At 34.3% G+C, this 17,489-nt stretch overlaps 1 protein-coding gene across 1 annotated transcript in view; it reads right to left on the reverse strand.

The window, feature by feature from the left end:
- Positions 1-431: 431 nt before the first annotated feature.
- LOC149797136 (mitogen-activated protein kinase kinase kinase 4-like) overlaps positions 432-17,489 on the reverse strand; it is a 116,956-nt gene continuing 99,898 nt past the window's right edge. The window contains exons 23-25 of the mRNA XM_089961807.1: positions 15,895-16,001; positions 15,133-15,312; positions 432-9,266 (exon numbers count right to left, since the gene is read on the reverse strand). Of these exons, the coding sequence (XP_089817933.1) occupies positions 9,222-9,266; positions 15,133-15,312; positions 15,895-16,001 (332 nt within the window). The 3' untranslated portion in view covers positions 432-9,221. The remainder of the gene's footprint in view (positions 9,267-15,132; positions 15,313-15,894; positions 16,002-17,489) is intronic.

Consider the following 17,489-nt stretch of genomic DNA (forward strand, 5'->3'; position numbering starts at 1 on the left):
ATGACTGTAATACAATAATACAGTGTATCAGAGAAACAGCTGATGCAAACACTTACACCGACGCCAACAACAATAATCAGCACACATTCAAATATTTTATTCTTGTGCCTTGACTATGATTTACAAATGAGACAAAACCTGATACCCTTGTAACTCAATTCACAAGTGAGATGAAAATTGATACCATTGTAATGCCACTCACAAGTGAGATGAAAATGGATACCATTGTAATGCCACTCACAAGAGAGATGAAAATTGATACCATTGTAATGCCACTCACAAGTGAGATGAAAATTGATACGGTTGTAATGCCACTCACAAGTGAGATGAAAATTGATATCCATGAAGTACCATTCACAAATAAGATGGAAAGTTATACCTATGTAAAGCCATTAACATGTGGGATGAAAATGAAGGTCAAAAAGCTAACAAACATTCTGCTTGTGTTTTATTAATATACTTGGATTTGTCTCAAATTCTCATCTCTGTAACAGATAACTTAATTACTTCTATTTACATTAATTTATATTAATAATACAGACTATAAATAGTACAATGCAGATATACAGGACTTCATATATACATGGATAAACATTTTTAACACAGTCGGTTTATACCACAGTCATGATATCAGATTGTGTGCATACATGCGTCTGCTCACTTTTTGTAACATTTAAAAAAAAAATACTGGCATTGCTGAAATCTTGTTATACTCCAGAAATTAAATTTTCATATCACTAACAATGCTTCAGACTTACACTCCAAACCTGAAATGAAAGATAACATGGGATGGGAATCTTCTATTTTGTCTGCAAGAGGTTTGATTTTAAATATGACTACAACCCTCACTGCAAACCAGTCACATACATTCCCGTGGTGAATTAATGTGCAAAACATGATGATGATACAGTGATGCAAGCTGCAAATGTAGCCATAAAAAATGGGGGCAAATGAACATGCAGATGGGTGACTGAGAAGGACAAACCATACTTTGCCCATACAATCTTTTTCAATACATTTTGCAACTTTTGTCACAGGCAAGGCAAAGAAAGCTTGGACAATATTGTATGAATTTTTATAATTTCTCCACTTAACAGTAACGACTCCATCATGAGGTTGTAATTAGTTAATTGAACAGCTTTAAATCACGACACAATATTGTTTACGTCATTAATGACTGAACCTCATATAATCACATATATGAATGCCCAGATTTAATAAATAATTCAGATTTTGTGCAGTGATTCATTCTTCCTCATTCTCATCCATGTAAAATTAATTTAATATACATGTATGTTTTCTGTTGTGTAGGAAATTACTACACATAATATTCTCTGACCATTAATAAACAGTAAGGAAGTAAACAAATATGCAGCAGGAACTTTAAACATTAGTATAAATGTGCAGTTTCTAGAAATACTAAAAACTTCTGAAGAAAAAAAAGAGATGAGAAATAAGGAATCAGCAAGATCTCTTGAGCTAGCCTGCTGAATCATGTTTCAAAGAACCTGCAACAGGGTTCCTGCACCAAATGATTTATGCAAAAATCGCTTCCAGACTCAACCATAGTTACCGATGTAATGTGATGATCATTACAAACTTGTTCACTGAAAAGTTTCAGTGGAAAAATGTTATTTTCTCTAGCAAAATTTTTAGTTAAGCTTTTAACATAAAATTCCAGACCATTTTAAGACAAAAAGTAATTTTCAATGAAGTTTCCAGGATATTTTCGTTGGATTCAAATTCCAGTTCAATGAACTCAAGAAAAATCAGAGGGTGAAAAACCCTGCTGCAACTAAAAAAACGAAGCACCTAAGTATGCATAATATCACTTGCATAGCGGGTCAGTTTGTGAATGTTAATGTTAGTGTAATATTCCGTTTTTCCTAGAACACACACACACACACAACAGCACTTTCTCTGCATTAAACAAGACCAGTCATTTTATACAACCAGGCTTGTACCCTTGATTTCTCCCAGTTCCTAGAGACTTGGCCCTAATTCTGACACTCTTTTGTTCATTTTACTCATGAAAAGGTTTGATCTGCAACCAATCAGAAAGCGTATTACTTCACTTACATGTGCTCAAATATGCAGTGAATAACAGATATCAGACGACAGAAATGGTATGTGACCAAACAGTATTTCTGTTATATAATACTTTGGTAACAAAAGTATAAAATCGACAATTCATCTTCCACACCATTAATCCACACAAATTAGGTACCTGGCATAAATCTTCAAATCAAGCTCACTGCAGTATGCAATGTCATCTCTGTTCTGCTGTGTCATACTCAAAATACACAGCATGGGGCATGACAAGTTGGTCTCCTTGACCTTTCATCTGTGAAAAGCAGTACCCTTCCACAATAAATACAACAGTCGGGTTCAATAAGCGTAATGCAACAGTGTTGGAGAAAATGAGTTAAATACAAAAACTTAACACTGATGCCAGGCCAAATACAACAATGCTGTTAGAAAAGTGATACCCGAGTGTCACCTTTGCTTCATGGGGGAGACAAACAAGGACAGGGTCTGACTGCTCAGCTCACATCATCTCACCTATGTTTTACATTTGGAAGAGAAAAAAAGACTTGGACCTGACTACTCAGCCTACACCATCTCAACAATGCTTCAGGGCAGAGAAAAAAAAAAGACTAGGGCCTGATTTTTTAGCCTACACTGTGTCTCACCTATGCTTCATGGTAGAGACAAGAAAAGGTTAGGGTCTGATTGCTTAGCCGACACCGTGTCTTACTTTCCAGGTCTCAACTAAAACCAATTACATTACATACTTGAGACTAGGTATGCATCACAGATGAGATTAAAATTGCCAACATTTTATTCTAACTTGTTACATGTAAACATAATCCAATATAGCTTTCCTACAATCTTTAAACAGGGTTCAAAGTTTGCAAAAGGCAAAACAAACAAAATAGAGTGGTATGAAACAGCAAGTAGATGAAAACATTAATTTAATATAAAATGTGTAATAAAAAGGCCTGTTTTGTAATGTCTGCACTAACAGTGAAACACATTCTTGTGAGAAAACTCCATCTAAGATGTACCATTCTGGGAATGTAAACATGAACATTATCTAAAGATCCTTGGAGAGTTATTTGGTGTCCCCCCCCCCAAAAAAAAACCCATTTTCTTTATTCTGCTTAAATACAATCTTCTCAGGTCAACTAATATTTCAGATTATTTGTAAAGCAATTAAGTATTTTCTGACCATTATTTACAATTATGCTTATGAGGAAAAAAAAGACCACTAAAACAAAACAAACAATATTTTATACAAATGTGACAAAAGAACAAACACTAGAAAGTTATAAATTTGAAGATGAAAAAACGAAGAAAACTTTAAGGCAAAAAAATAAAATAACTGCAGTCCATTTCAGCTGACCAGCATGGTACTGATATAATGTATTCCATATCAGCATTATACACACCCTAACAATGAACAAAATAAATATGTAGATAACATAATTAGACCATTATTTTGGGCCATCTTTAGCCAGAAATCTGATCATTATGTAATCCTAGAATTAAATAAAACTGAACATATTAAACCCAACCCTTAAAGCAGATGGACTATAATTATCAATTTTGGCTTGAGTGTGTCTGTGTGCAAACAAAATATCTGGAGAAACGTTTACTGTAAATCAGTAAAAGTTGGTAAGATTATTAAAGTGATGGAAGAAGGCAGTAATGCCTGGATGAATATTACTATGAACTATGTCTGTTATAATTAGCATCATTCATCCATCAGGCTTTGAGCTTTGATCACTTTGCAATGGAAATTTGCACAAGAGAAAGACCCTGGGAAAGAAAGTTGCATCTTCTTGGAAGATCCAATAATTTACCATTGTGGTGTATAGAGTACAGCAAATACCTAAGCAGTTTGGATTTGCAAATTCTGGTGCCCTTCAAGTTGTAAGATAATTTTTAGTAGTGGAATATTCCCCCATTACTACAACCTGGTCTCCATTAACAGGAAACAACAGATATCATTAAACTGACCAAATAGACACGATTCTGAATGATTTTAATTGCACACATGTAGATCTTTTCCATCATATCATTGATGAACAAGACTAGATCACTCAAAGGTAGATACTGTATAATCTTGATTGAAATGACATACATGGAAATAAGTGCACATGGGACTGTCTGTTTTTGAAGCCAAAAAAAGCATACGTACCTGTACAACAAATGCAAAGATATCAAAAAAAGCATACATACCTGTACAACAAATGCAAAGATATCAAAATAATGCACAGCATTTTTCTTTCAGTCAATTATCTTTACCACTGACCAATCATCCCCAAAATCAAGAAGATTCTTCCTTACACCAAGTGCAAACCATTCACAGAGTCTGGTAACTGTACATGGTGGAGAACACAAGTCATGGTGCAGAATTTTTTTCTTCTTCAGGTACCATGACCTTGACCATTAGACCCCAAAATAAATAGGGCTCTTCCTTACCCCACGTGCAAGCCATCCACAAAGTTTGGAAACTATTGATTTTGGAGAACTTTAGTCAGTATTTGGAAATCATTTTTCTTCTTTCTGTCATGGTGACCTTGACCTTTTACCCCCAAAGTAATTGGGTTCTTCCTGACACTAAGTGGAAGCCATCCACAAAGTCTGGTAACTGTAGATGATGGCAACTTGAATGACTGCAGAATATTTTTTAGTAACAAACAGATGGCTGGAATGATGGGCATAACATAATTCCTTTAGCAGCTTTCAAAAATAAAATTAAAAAGTGCATATGACTAACTGAATCAAGTCTGCAGCAAATCAGTGTTATCCTCATGCTTTTCTCATATATGTATATGTACATATATCTAAGTGTTTTCACCCACCCAACCCCAGCTTCATAACCAGGGACGGATCCAAATTCCAGAATCAGAGAAGCTATGGTGGCTCAATAGATATCATGCTGGACTTGTGACCAATAGTGTGTGGGTTTGAATCCTACCAGTAGATCAGCCCAGGCTGGCTTTCATGGTGTGCCCTTGGGGAAGGGATTTTTTTCCAACCGCCTCAACACTAAATGACCTACTTGCATTGTTGTGCTGTAAAACACCCAACCAAAATGAAAACCAAATCCCAAATGACTGTGCACTGGTGGAATTCCAGGAAGAGCTGAACTACATATGTACACATTCTTGCATGGTAAGCAATACACCTACTTATGACAATGCATAAGTATACAAATTTCATCTATTAATATCAAATGGTTTCATTGTTAAAGAGTAGAAACAAGAAACAGAAAATTATGCAATCATTTACACTTACTGGTTAATGGATTAGTCAGCTGTTTATATAAATGTGTGTTATGCAACAGTCATTGGACATGTGCCACCCATGGCCATGGATATATATGGGTGAAAGTTATATTTCAACCATTCAGAACCAGATAATGTAATTGACAAAAATAAGTCTTACAATTCAGGTATATACAGTCCTGGAATTTCAAAACTTTAGAGCACAAAAGGCCAACCTAAAATCAAAGTACTTTTAGAATCTATGATTCATCTCTCGTAATGTAAAAGTCAGCAATGAACTCCAAAAATCACGTTTCATGTTTAGTATCTGAGATAAATTTAAGGGTCTTCCTCCAATGTTTTAAGAATAAATAATCAAAACATGTTCTCTAGATACGCTTTTCAATATTTTAGATCACCTGCGTTAAATTAAATAACAATGCAAATGAGTACAAACTTAACAGAACATAGGGGTATCACATTTACATATTTTATGCCATTCATTATGTTAACCATTATTATCACAAACATGATGCTGATGAGGGCTGTCTCAAGTCTGCACTGGAATAAATGGTGCCCCAGCTGAGTGACACCTTCAGTGCACACACCCTGCACTCCCAAACAAAACAACGCAAAACTCAATGAAATGCACACACACACACACCTCAGGCTTTGCGCCCTGGATGCTTTTCTGTATACCTGCCCTACAATGACCCTGCATAAGACAAATACATTTTGTTGTTGTTGTTGTAGTAGGGTTTAATGCCATTTTTCAGCACACGATAGGCTATACATGGCGCCAGTATTAATGGTGGAGGAAGAACCCGGGAAAACCCCGGAAAGAACCACTGACCCATGAGAAGCTACTGGCAAGCTTTCTCACATACCCACATTAGCTGAATCCGAGACTTGAACCCACGTAGACAGAGGTGAGATGGCAGTGATCCGTAATGGAAAGCACTTTAGATCACTCGGCCACTCTGGGCCCCCCAAATACATTTTGTTTTCCAGTCTTCATTACTGAACAACAATGATAGACTGTTAGAATGCTTTAGTACATATCTTTGTTTTCTTTATGATCTGGTCACAAATTAATGGCAAGGTCAGTGATAAAGTTGATAGTCTACAACAGTGTGTATACAGTGCTGAACTCTTTGAACACATATATAAAAAGCATTTCATGACAACATGTGCTTAATCATTTTTGCTCACCACCATAAGAATGTGAAAGTAGGAAAACTTATAGAAAACCAGAATCTAGACCATTGTAAAACAGCACGTGATATAAATGAAACAGTTATCAGAGAACTATGAAAATCCTATTTCAGTTGCCAATAGAAAACAAACAGTGCACAATATGACTGAACCAATAAATGACATTGATATAAGTCAGTAAAAGATGGTTGGTAGTATCTATAATGGACCAAACCAGTGAAATACTCTTCATTTTTCTGTATGAAAATAGTTTTATCTAAAACATAAACCTTAACCTGAGTGACCTGATTTGACGGATTTCCTACAACACATTCATTTATGATCATTCAATGAACAGTATGCTTTATAAACAATGAGACCAAGTTGATCACAACTCCTCTATATAATCTTATGATCTCCTTAATATAAAGCTGCATGCCAAATCTGTTTCAGATCCAATGACACCTGGTAAAGTAGTACTACACAAACCAAAGTTGAGACAATAGCAACCAGAGGCCACAACTCTTCTAAATCATAATGTGGAACACTGGAAATTAAATTCATCCAAAGCCTCATCAATATAACTCAACATGCCAAATATTATTTAAATGTAACAATCCTTTGTAAAGTAATACTGCTGAAATCACTGTAAGGAGGTAGGGCAATCAGGGGCCATAACTCTTCTAAGTAAAAACGTGGAATGCTAGCAATTAAATTCATTCAAGGTCTCATCAATATAAAGTTTAATGCCATTTATTGGTTCAAATAAAATAATCTTTGTTAAAGTTAAGCTGCATAAACCAATGTCAGGTAGACAATCAATTGGCCATAACTCCTGTCAATTATGTCATGGAATGCTGGAAATCAAACTCATTCAAGGTTTTGTAATTAAAAAGCAGCAAGTCTCATTTGGTTAAAATCTAACAAGCCCTGGTAAAAGTGTACTTCAAATATACCTTGGTCAAGTTGCTATTGAAACCCGAAGTCAGAACGACATAACCATCAGGCTTAATCCTGTAAATTAAACATTTGAGGTTACATCAACATAAAGCTGCAACTTTACTTGAAATCCTTCGTGAAGTTATGCTATGGAAACAAAAGTCCAGAGAATAGCAATGCAGGATCATACATCTTGTACAAAAGTCATGGAATGCTCCAAACTGAATTCTCACAAGGTTTAACAAATATATAGAGCTGCATATCAAATATGCTTGTAATCCAAAAATCCTTGTTAAACTAGCAGAAACAAATATGAGGAGGTAGACAATCATGAGCTGTTAACTCCATTAAATGATGTGAGAACACTGGAAATCAAACTCATTTGATGTCTTATCAATATAAACTTACACATGAAATGTTAAATCCAACAATTCTGTCAGGTTATTATGCAGTAATCAATCTGTTGATGGACAAATGGAGAAACATGACATCTATACAGCTCTGTTAATTTTATCAAGTAGGGTCCTAAAGAGTGTATCTGTAAAGTTATTATACAGAAACCAAATTGTGGATGGACAGACAGATGGATGAATAAACACACACAGCATCCTGGGAAGGCACTTTTTTAAAACAATTTATGCCTAGATACTCTGATTACTACTCAGAGTTCATAAGAAACCTATACAAAATTTAAACTGCTAGATGTGTGACTATGCTACATTAAAAGTGGCCTGAAGTGTATTTTACTGGAACGTGTGAGTGTGTGTGTGCGCGTGCATGCTGGACAGAATTAATAAATGTATCAAGGGTGAATATTCAAACAGGTCATGGAATGGTTTACAAGACAAACAAATACATAGATGCTATATATACATAAATGGGCATAAAAGTCTCTTTTCCACTTATTTTGAATCACACAGCAGTTAGCACCTAGTACCAACCAATATTTCAAATATATACTTATAGTATACAATATTAAATATTCAAACAATAAAACTTAGATTTTTCAACTAATTAAAAAAACCTCTCTTGTTCATACATTCAAATTATTATGCCATATTGAGCAATTATGTGCATAAACTCTTAATCCTTTAATCATATAATATCAACTACAATATACTCAATAAATAAATTATGTTAACTATCCTGTAACCCAATAAGCTGTCAATATTTTGACCTTATATAGCAACTGAGGGCATGGAATTATAGCTATGTGGCAACCTTTGTGTAATATGTACAATTGTGTCACAAGGTAAAATTTAATGTGTCAAGTAGGATAAAAACATCTCTATTTAAATGTAAACTATAAAAATGGAGTGCTTGGAAGATTTCTACAAATTACAACCAATGGATGTCATATAATTAAACTTATGAACATGGTCTGAATCTCAGATAAGTACTACGAATCTGATAGCAGCTCACATATATCTAATCAAAACACAGATGTGACATGGATTCCTACTGATATACAGTGCCCCCCAAAAATGTACTTGATATTGTGTACTATCACCGCAAGAAATTATTTTTAACACCATTATTTTAGGCTCATGGAGCACTGTCATGTTCTGTGCTAAAACTGTTCTTGAAAAGAAAATTAAAGTAAAATAAACTGTGAATGTATTGAAAACAAATTTGAATAATAACTTGACCTGGCAGCATTCTGCTTCAAAAATGGATGCTGGCATGTCAGAAACAAGAACCCATTGAGTCAAGTGAGTAGTATGGAAAAGAATTGTTTTAGACAATCATCCTCTTCCTGGAAACGTACACTTTTTTTTTTACTGCCTCATTCTCAAAATATTGGTAAATTTTTCATGCCAATGCCGATGCTCCCTCTTGTTCTGGTTCATCATACAACTGCAATATATCCAGAAAAATGTATCAGCATATTGAATAAAATATACTTAAACAACCTTCTTTTCACACAGGCTGTGTCAGGAAAAAAATTCCACTTATTTAAACATTTTCAGTTGAATATGTATAAAAAGAATTAATGATGTCAAGCTAAGTGTCCTGTTACATAAATTTGCATGGAGATAATTTAACTCCAAGTGCAATCATAAGGAATTTAAAAAATAAAATAATAAATCACAATTAATTAGACCTACATGCAATGTCACTGTCTCCTCCCAAATGCATGTAACCTTGACATTTGAACTCTAAGTAAAATACTTGGCAATTTCCTTCTTGAATTTTTGCACAGTATGATGACAATCCAGTGATCATTTTCATTTGGAACAAAATGGAAATTTGTTTCCCGATCTAGGATTTTCTGTTTTCATTAGTGTTAAAAGAAGAGGGTTGCTTTCATTCCTGGTTAAAAGCGAGCCTTAATAACACTACCAATGAATAAAATGCAAAAGACAGCAATGAATTTACAATAAATAAAAATATAACTGCAAGAAGAATAAATGAGAAGATGCTGTGTCAGCAAATTTCATTTCTTGTTTCATTCAAATAAAACTCTACTGAAGATACAACCCTTGATAATGAGGTCATCACATCAATATGAGTCTTGATAAAAACAATTTCATTGCTTGAAAGAAGTGAAAAATTGTCTGTCAGTGCAAAGAGGTTAAACTGCAAAAGGGTCTTCAACCATGGAAATTTTGTAGCAGCCTAAAAGCAATCAATTTTCAATTTCATTAAAGAAATGCATTCACATTCTGATCAATTTTACTTTATCATTTATTGCTTTACTGTTGCATCTGTTATCTCCGTTTTCTATTTTAAAAAATGCCCTCACTAATCTAGCCTGTTCATTAAGCATTCTGTTTCCATTCTAGTTTGTTTCACTAGTAAATGCACCTGTTTCAGGGTGTGTAAAGTCAAATGATAATGATTTATTTTGTTAATAAGAGGTCAAAGAACTTTAACCAGTTTTATATCTTCCCAGTGCAAGAGCAGTTAGCCAAGAAATGTGTTCTGCATACATTTCTTCCCATTCTACTGATTGCAAGTTATGAAAACAAATATTTCAAGTCTCCTCTACTCTTTGCATCTTCATCGATATCTGATGTTGGATTGGTGTCATTTGCAAAATTTGAAAAGCTAGAATGCTTCCCATCAAATTTTGGACAAAATATCACAAGCAATTTCAAGAAACTGCTTGAAGATTTGTCTATTTTAGTAACAGTGGATATACTTGGCCAATTCTTATCATTGTACTGCATTAAAAACTCTTCAAGCCAGGGATTTTTGTGAAATGTTTTAGACATTTTGGAAAGCAGTTCTTTATAAATTTTCTAATAGTGTTTCTTTTTTTAGCAATAGCTGCCATATTCTACAGCAGATCAGCATCATTTGTATAAAAGTGAATGGTTTTAATGCCAAATTGCTCTTGTCAAATATGGTTGGAAGTAGACCAGTGAGGTTTAAAATGGGAACTGTTGACAGCACATAGCAGACAACAAATGATGAATAGCCCATGATATATAATTCAGATGGCTTTATGGGCAGGTGAACTGAAGGACCAAGTGGAACTAATATCACCCACCTGGTTGACATCTGCCAAACAAACACCTGGTTGACATCTGCCAAACAAACAAATACAAGAGATCTGACTCAGTAGTATGTTTGCTGTCAATACTTATTCCAACACTGGATTTTGTTTACATCCGTATAAATTGCTCAAAATAAAACTCATTGGCTATCTAGGTGATGTAAGCCTATTTACAAACATTTAAATAAAAATAATATCAGATATAGCCACTAAGGTGCTGACAAGTTCATCTAATCAGTAGCAAGGTTATCTCATCATCATGTGTTGATCCTACACATAACTGTACCAAACTAACAACTTGATGAAACGTTTACTCAGATCAGAAATAAAGTTTCAAAAGTGGTAATAATTTCAGCCAGACACAAGATCACCTCAGTAATATATCTGCATCTCATTCAGTTCTTATCATGTCCATTATCCTGATGATAAAACCATACACTCCAAGCTTGATCCAAGTCCAATCATAATTAAGGCTTCCAGAGTGCAGTGTTTCTGCCAAGTCTAAGAAACATGAGACCAATTGAAACCCTTTGTTTGAGAAGTGGGCCATTTGTGTGGCTATAATGGGTCAATCTTTTAATGAAATGAAAAGCCAAATAAATTAGCTTCCTTTCTTTATGATTCTCCAATGTGACGAATCCAGCCATTTCAAAGCCTTCAATGTTATGCCACTCCGATATTACAGTCCTCAGTCTTTGTAAAGTTTCAGTCTTTTGTTGATAGTGTGTGAATGTTTTCTTCTTTGCATTATTTAACAGTTATAATCCAATCTGTTGTCATGTTACTTTCTGTTTAATCTTGCCATTGGAGGGTTTTACCAGCTTGCTGACTACAGCTGTCACCTCTGCAGTCATTTTTTTATCACGTTCATGGCCTAACTTTGAATCGAGGATCATAAAATCTGTTATAAATTGTTACAATCTACATCTTAGCAAAACTCTGCAGGCTCTGCAAAAAGTGCAATGTCATGGTCTAATCATGTGAATGGAAGCATGTGAATCATGAAAATCAACAAAAAGTACCAATTTTTTTCTTTTCACATGAATGTGGAATATACTCAACATGATCTGTTTCATATTTTTAATACTGTCAAATCCTGCAATGGCACATTGTGGTTGAAACACTTGAGTTGAAACAAGCTCATAATTTGATGCAACATCATTAATATGCATAAATCCAGCCAATGACTGAACTTGTCCAACTTGATATGAACATCGATTCCAAGTCTAATCAAAACAGGATCAGAATTTCAGCCTCCTGATCGGCAATAAGATCAGCCCATAGTTCCCATGCTTTTCTAAATATAAACTTCCAGGTCTTTTCCAGGTTTTTACCAGGATGAAATTATTTTTTTCAAGGTTAACATATGACCATTACTGAATGGAATTAAAGAACATTTTGGATTATAAAACATGAATTTTCCAAATCTGAAGATGTTTCTCTTTCAAGACTCTCCAAAACATGTCGGAAAAGATGATCATGTACAAAACCACAAAATGAGTCACACGAAACAAATCCGACTATATTCCTATAAATTGGCATTTAAAGCCATTTCAATGCACAGAATACAAATTCTGACTTTACTTTGCTGACCTACATTATGTTGTTACATTGAAACAACATAATGAGCATAAATTATTTTGTTTCCTTTCAAACCTTTAATTCTAAAAAATTCTAGAGCAATATATGTGCATGTTATACAAAGTAAACATTTCCTATCACAGTATGAAAAAACACCCAAGAAATGCATATTATTAGAATCTTGCAATGAAAAAAGTTTAACCCTGAATTTGTGTGCCAGTAAAATCTCAAACAAGATTTTTCAACCAACCTAAACTCCTTAAGATGATTTGTTTAAAAAATTCCATCATTTAAAGACATTTACAAAAGGATTGATTTAAATTTTGACAAAAGACTTTCAAAATTATATACTGTTGTATAAAGAAGGACTGAATTTTCTGTAAAATCAAACTGTCTTCTTGTAGTTCAATAAATCAGTCCCAAAACCTGCATTGATACATGGGCTCTTATCGTTTCTTGATATATAATAAAAGGGAAGAGAATTTCTCATTTCTTCTGCTTCAAGATACATGTCACTGTGTAATAATTTCGTACCAAAGTTCTGCTCAGAGATTCAAAATTTTCTAAATCGGGGTTTCCTCTGAATATTCCAACCCCATTTTTCACATTTGGACATTTAGGATGAAGTGTGGGTTCAGAGCAATTGCATATAAAAAATTTGGAATTTGCCGCCACTGTAAGATAGCTTACCAGCAGGCCTAGCAAATTTAAACAATGTTATTCGACTTATAGCTGCGTGAAATCGATAGAAAAATTATTTATTTTCTCAAAAATGTCAAGTATTATAATTGTTATGACTTTAACCAAATGACATACTAGATGAAACCCATCATAGATAAAACCTGACCCGGTACTCGCCATTTGCGTTAATAGTCAAATGACTTCACAACTCTCACACAACGACATGGGAAGTCCAATAGTCACATGATATTAACAACAAACTCCTTTTTAATGTCGTTGTACAAAATTTCAATTATATTAAATGAAAGTCTGATCCCTTTTGTAAAAACCAGAAAGAAAATATAATTCTCAACATATTTATTTCGAGAACAGCTATTTGGCCAGTCTGATTCATCAAGCAGAGTAGTCTGGTTCCCTGCTTCACAGGCTCCCTGTGTGAGAGAGCACGATACAACAAAACTCTGGAAGTTGGTCTTGGAATAAACATAGAGAATTTTGTGCTCTTTCGTTTTTTTATTTTTATTACAATCAGTATACGACTTTCATTTAATTTTTTCGAAAATATTTGAAAATGACGGTTGTGAGATTCTGTGTGCTCATGTGACTAGCAATCGAAATCACTAGAACCAGCTCAAATGTCATCAATGCATTAGTTTTATCATCTTTCTGCAGATTAAAGACATAACGATTCAGATACTCGATTTAACAATGTTTAAGTTTGCTAGTCCATACGCAAAGTGGCAATGCTTTAAGGCCACTATGTTGGCCTCTTGTGATTGTAGACTGCTTTTCATACTTTCCATATAAAACATCTAATCCACTGAGCATTTGGATTGTCTCAACAAATATATTTATGGCAAGCACCAAAATGATACATACAACCTCCTAATATTCACATTAGAAAGCAATAAATTTAACTCAGGATTAGTTTAGTTACAACTCAATTGCGTAACTGTTTCGGATATCAAGTTGTGGAGGAAAATTCCCGGGTTTTTCATGACTTTCATCAATATTTGCAAAATTATCGTTTCTCCTGACTTTTTCCCAATTTCCCAGTAGCATGGGAACCCTATCAGCCAATTACGAGCAAGATCACCTCATTATTATGCATGGATCTCATTATCTAAATCATCCGAGTACTTTATGACACACAGACACATTCAAAGTTTGATCAAAATGAGATAAAATGTTAAGACTTCTTGAGTGGTAACAAGCTTAGACAGCAACAAGCAAGACTCATTAAGATGCTAGAAATCTCTCATTATCAAATTCATCCAAGATCACGAAAATAAAAGCCCATATACTAAGATGGATCAAAGTCAGACCATAAATAGTTTCCAAAATGGTTACAAGTTCTGCAAGTCAGAGACATTAACACGCATAGATCTCAACACACAATCCAACACATTTCAAATAATGATGTTATAAACCTATGTCACAGAATCTGACTTTTACATTATTCTCCTAATTAAACCTATACAATCATATACACATATATCTTTGATAAAACTATAGTTTTCAGATTAGAGTGTGACTACAAGATGAAACTGTCTTTTCTTCCAATGACTGGAACGAGCCCAGTAATAACAAGTGCCAAGTCTCTGGGCTTTAATCCCTTCATGTGCATGATCGCAAAGGAAAGCTTTTGTTTTGCCCATTTGCCATGATGAAAACTAGTCTTGTTGTCTATTGTAGATAAAGTCTTGCAATAAAACTTGTCAGTCATTCTGAAATCTTAAGACTTTATTTTGCATCCTGTGACACAAATCTAATCAAGTCCAATGTCAGCCGTTCATCAATCCCACAGTGGATGACATTTCTGTCACAGGGTTGTTCTTAAAAACACATAAAATAGCCACTGTTGATGAATACATGATGCATGATAGAGGCAGGACCATACCAGAAGTTCACCTGGCCTTTCGGACAGGTCATCTAAAAGTAAACAAGGCTGAATCTTACTCTGACAAAAGGATGATCCAGTAGCTGGCTGGCTGTCCAACGATCTTTGGCCTCATGTTCAAAACAGTGGGACAAGAAGTCCCGTCCTTCAGCACCAATGCTTTCTGGGACAGCAGGGGTCTCACCCATTCCAACCTTCCACATGATCTGGTAGTTGCTTTCTAGTTCATGCCATGGGCGCTGTAAATCACCAAATGAATGGAAGTGAGAAAAGTTTACCAAGAAAATTATACATGAAATTTCATCACGAGATGACATATCAACCCACCCCCCTCAACCAAGACTTCTGCTTACGTAAACTTTCCCACTGAAAAAATGGACCTATAGTTCACTAACTCAAATTTATTGACAACAGTACTCTATGGTCTAGTACTCACAATTTATATACTACTTTTATCACACATTGTTTCCATGGTAACAAAAAGTACTGAATGTGAAAATTCAAAGGATCAAGGGCATCTCCTTGCAAAGTTTTTGAACTGTGTACAAGTTAGGTTGTAATACCTTAAACAGTTGGAGAGTTATATTCCTGAAAGGAACATGTTTATGGATTAACAGACAGTGATAACTACCTCCAGCTCATCATGTTACATAACAGGAATAACAAGAACAAGTCTGATGGTGACATAAAGTTAGTTCAAGTCATTGTGTTCAAACCAATGCTTTCCTACATCCATTCAAACACTGTCAGACTTTCTAAAAATGATGCATTTGAAAGCACAGTGTTAATTAAATATCCTTTGACCCACAACTGTGTTTTACCTTTCCACTGGCCATCTCTATGACAACACATCCCAGGCTCCAGATATCAGCAGCCCTCCCATGTCCTTCTTGGTCATTACGTGTTATAACCTCCGGGGCCATGTAAGCTGTTGAATAAATAAAGGGCAACAATTATATAACGTAAATCATGATTACTTTGATGACATTACCACTATTGAATTCACAGGCAGACAAAAATAAACAGTCTGATGATACAAAATCTGCAATTAGAACTATTTTCTGCATGCATAGTTCTCTTTCTTGTCATGAAAAGAGTGGTTTTCTTGGACAGCAGACCTAATTGCCCATACATTTGACAAAGCTGGACTTGTGTAATTCTGCAATTTCAAGATTATTTATGTAACAAACATATGTATGTACCAGGAGAACTGATGGACACAATATTTATTCAATTGTTTTGTCTGAAAATCATTGATATGTGAGCTTTACGACCTGTGCTGTAACTAGTGCATATAGTGTTTAATTTAGTACTTGTGCTTCAAATGATAGTTTTTGCATTTTACAGCCTTGCTTTTTCTTTGGAAAAAAAAAGTCATGGTTAAAATGAAATGTGCTTCCAGGGGGATTTAAATTTTGAAAGGAAAGTTGGCTACCAGGAATTATAAATGTTTCAAATTTCTCTGCTTAATATCAAATGGAACATAATCATGAATAATGACTGTGGTTACATTTAAGATTACAGACAATTTCTGGAAACACTAAATACCATTATTTCCAACAAGTATTTTATACAGCAGTTTCACCTAAATATATATATAAAAAAATCATGTAAATAAACATTACGTTAAATTATCACAGATGATTGGACTATTCATTCTTTCATTTTTAATATTACTAGTGCTTAAATACTTTATGTTCTTTCTCATTTCTCTCTATTCTTACTAATCAGTAACATCGATTTAGACAGTAAATGGAACTGACAGTGCTGTATATCTACATGTGGACTGTACAATACAAAATGTATTATAATTCTTTTTCCCCAAAAAAGGTTAAAAAATAAAAAGAATGCTTGTAAAAGATAATATTTAATTACAGTAATAAAGTTGAATTAAGAACTCCTGATCATTTTTGATCACTAGAAATGTAAAATCAATCAGTGAGAAACTGGAGGTGGGGGTGCATTCTGCATCACATGTGGCTCTTTTTTTTTTTTTAAATCTTGAAATTTTGTGGTTCATAGCAACCAAGAAACAAAATGAAAATCGGTACCCCACAAAGAAAAGTGAAATCACAGTAATACATAGGAATATCATTCAGAAGTGTAAACTTTTGGAAGTTATGTAATAAACAATATAAAATTTATGCAATAATTCCATGGTAAATATCATTTAACTGGTGCTATAAATTCAACCAGAGAAAGAGACCACTGAAACATCAGCATGTATTAGCCATGAAAATGTGATTTCATCCCATCCTGTCTCCCCCAAATCCCACCCACCCATTTTCTTCTCCCTTCCTTGAACTAATCTTGATCACAGTAATTTAATGCATTCAAAAAGGCAAGATTTGTGTTTTCATGACTAAGACTCAGTCAGGTAACTTACATTTTTATTTGAAGTGTTCACAGGATACAC

This window comes from Sinohyriopsis cumingii, chromosome 6 (genome assembly GCF_028554795.1).
Source record: "Sinohyriopsis cumingii isolate HCF-2022 chromosome 6, ASM2855479v2, whole genome shotgun sequence".
NCBI classification, from domain to species: domain Eukaryota; kingdom Metazoa; phylum Mollusca; class Bivalvia; order Unionida; family Unionidae; genus Sinohyriopsis; species Sinohyriopsis cumingii.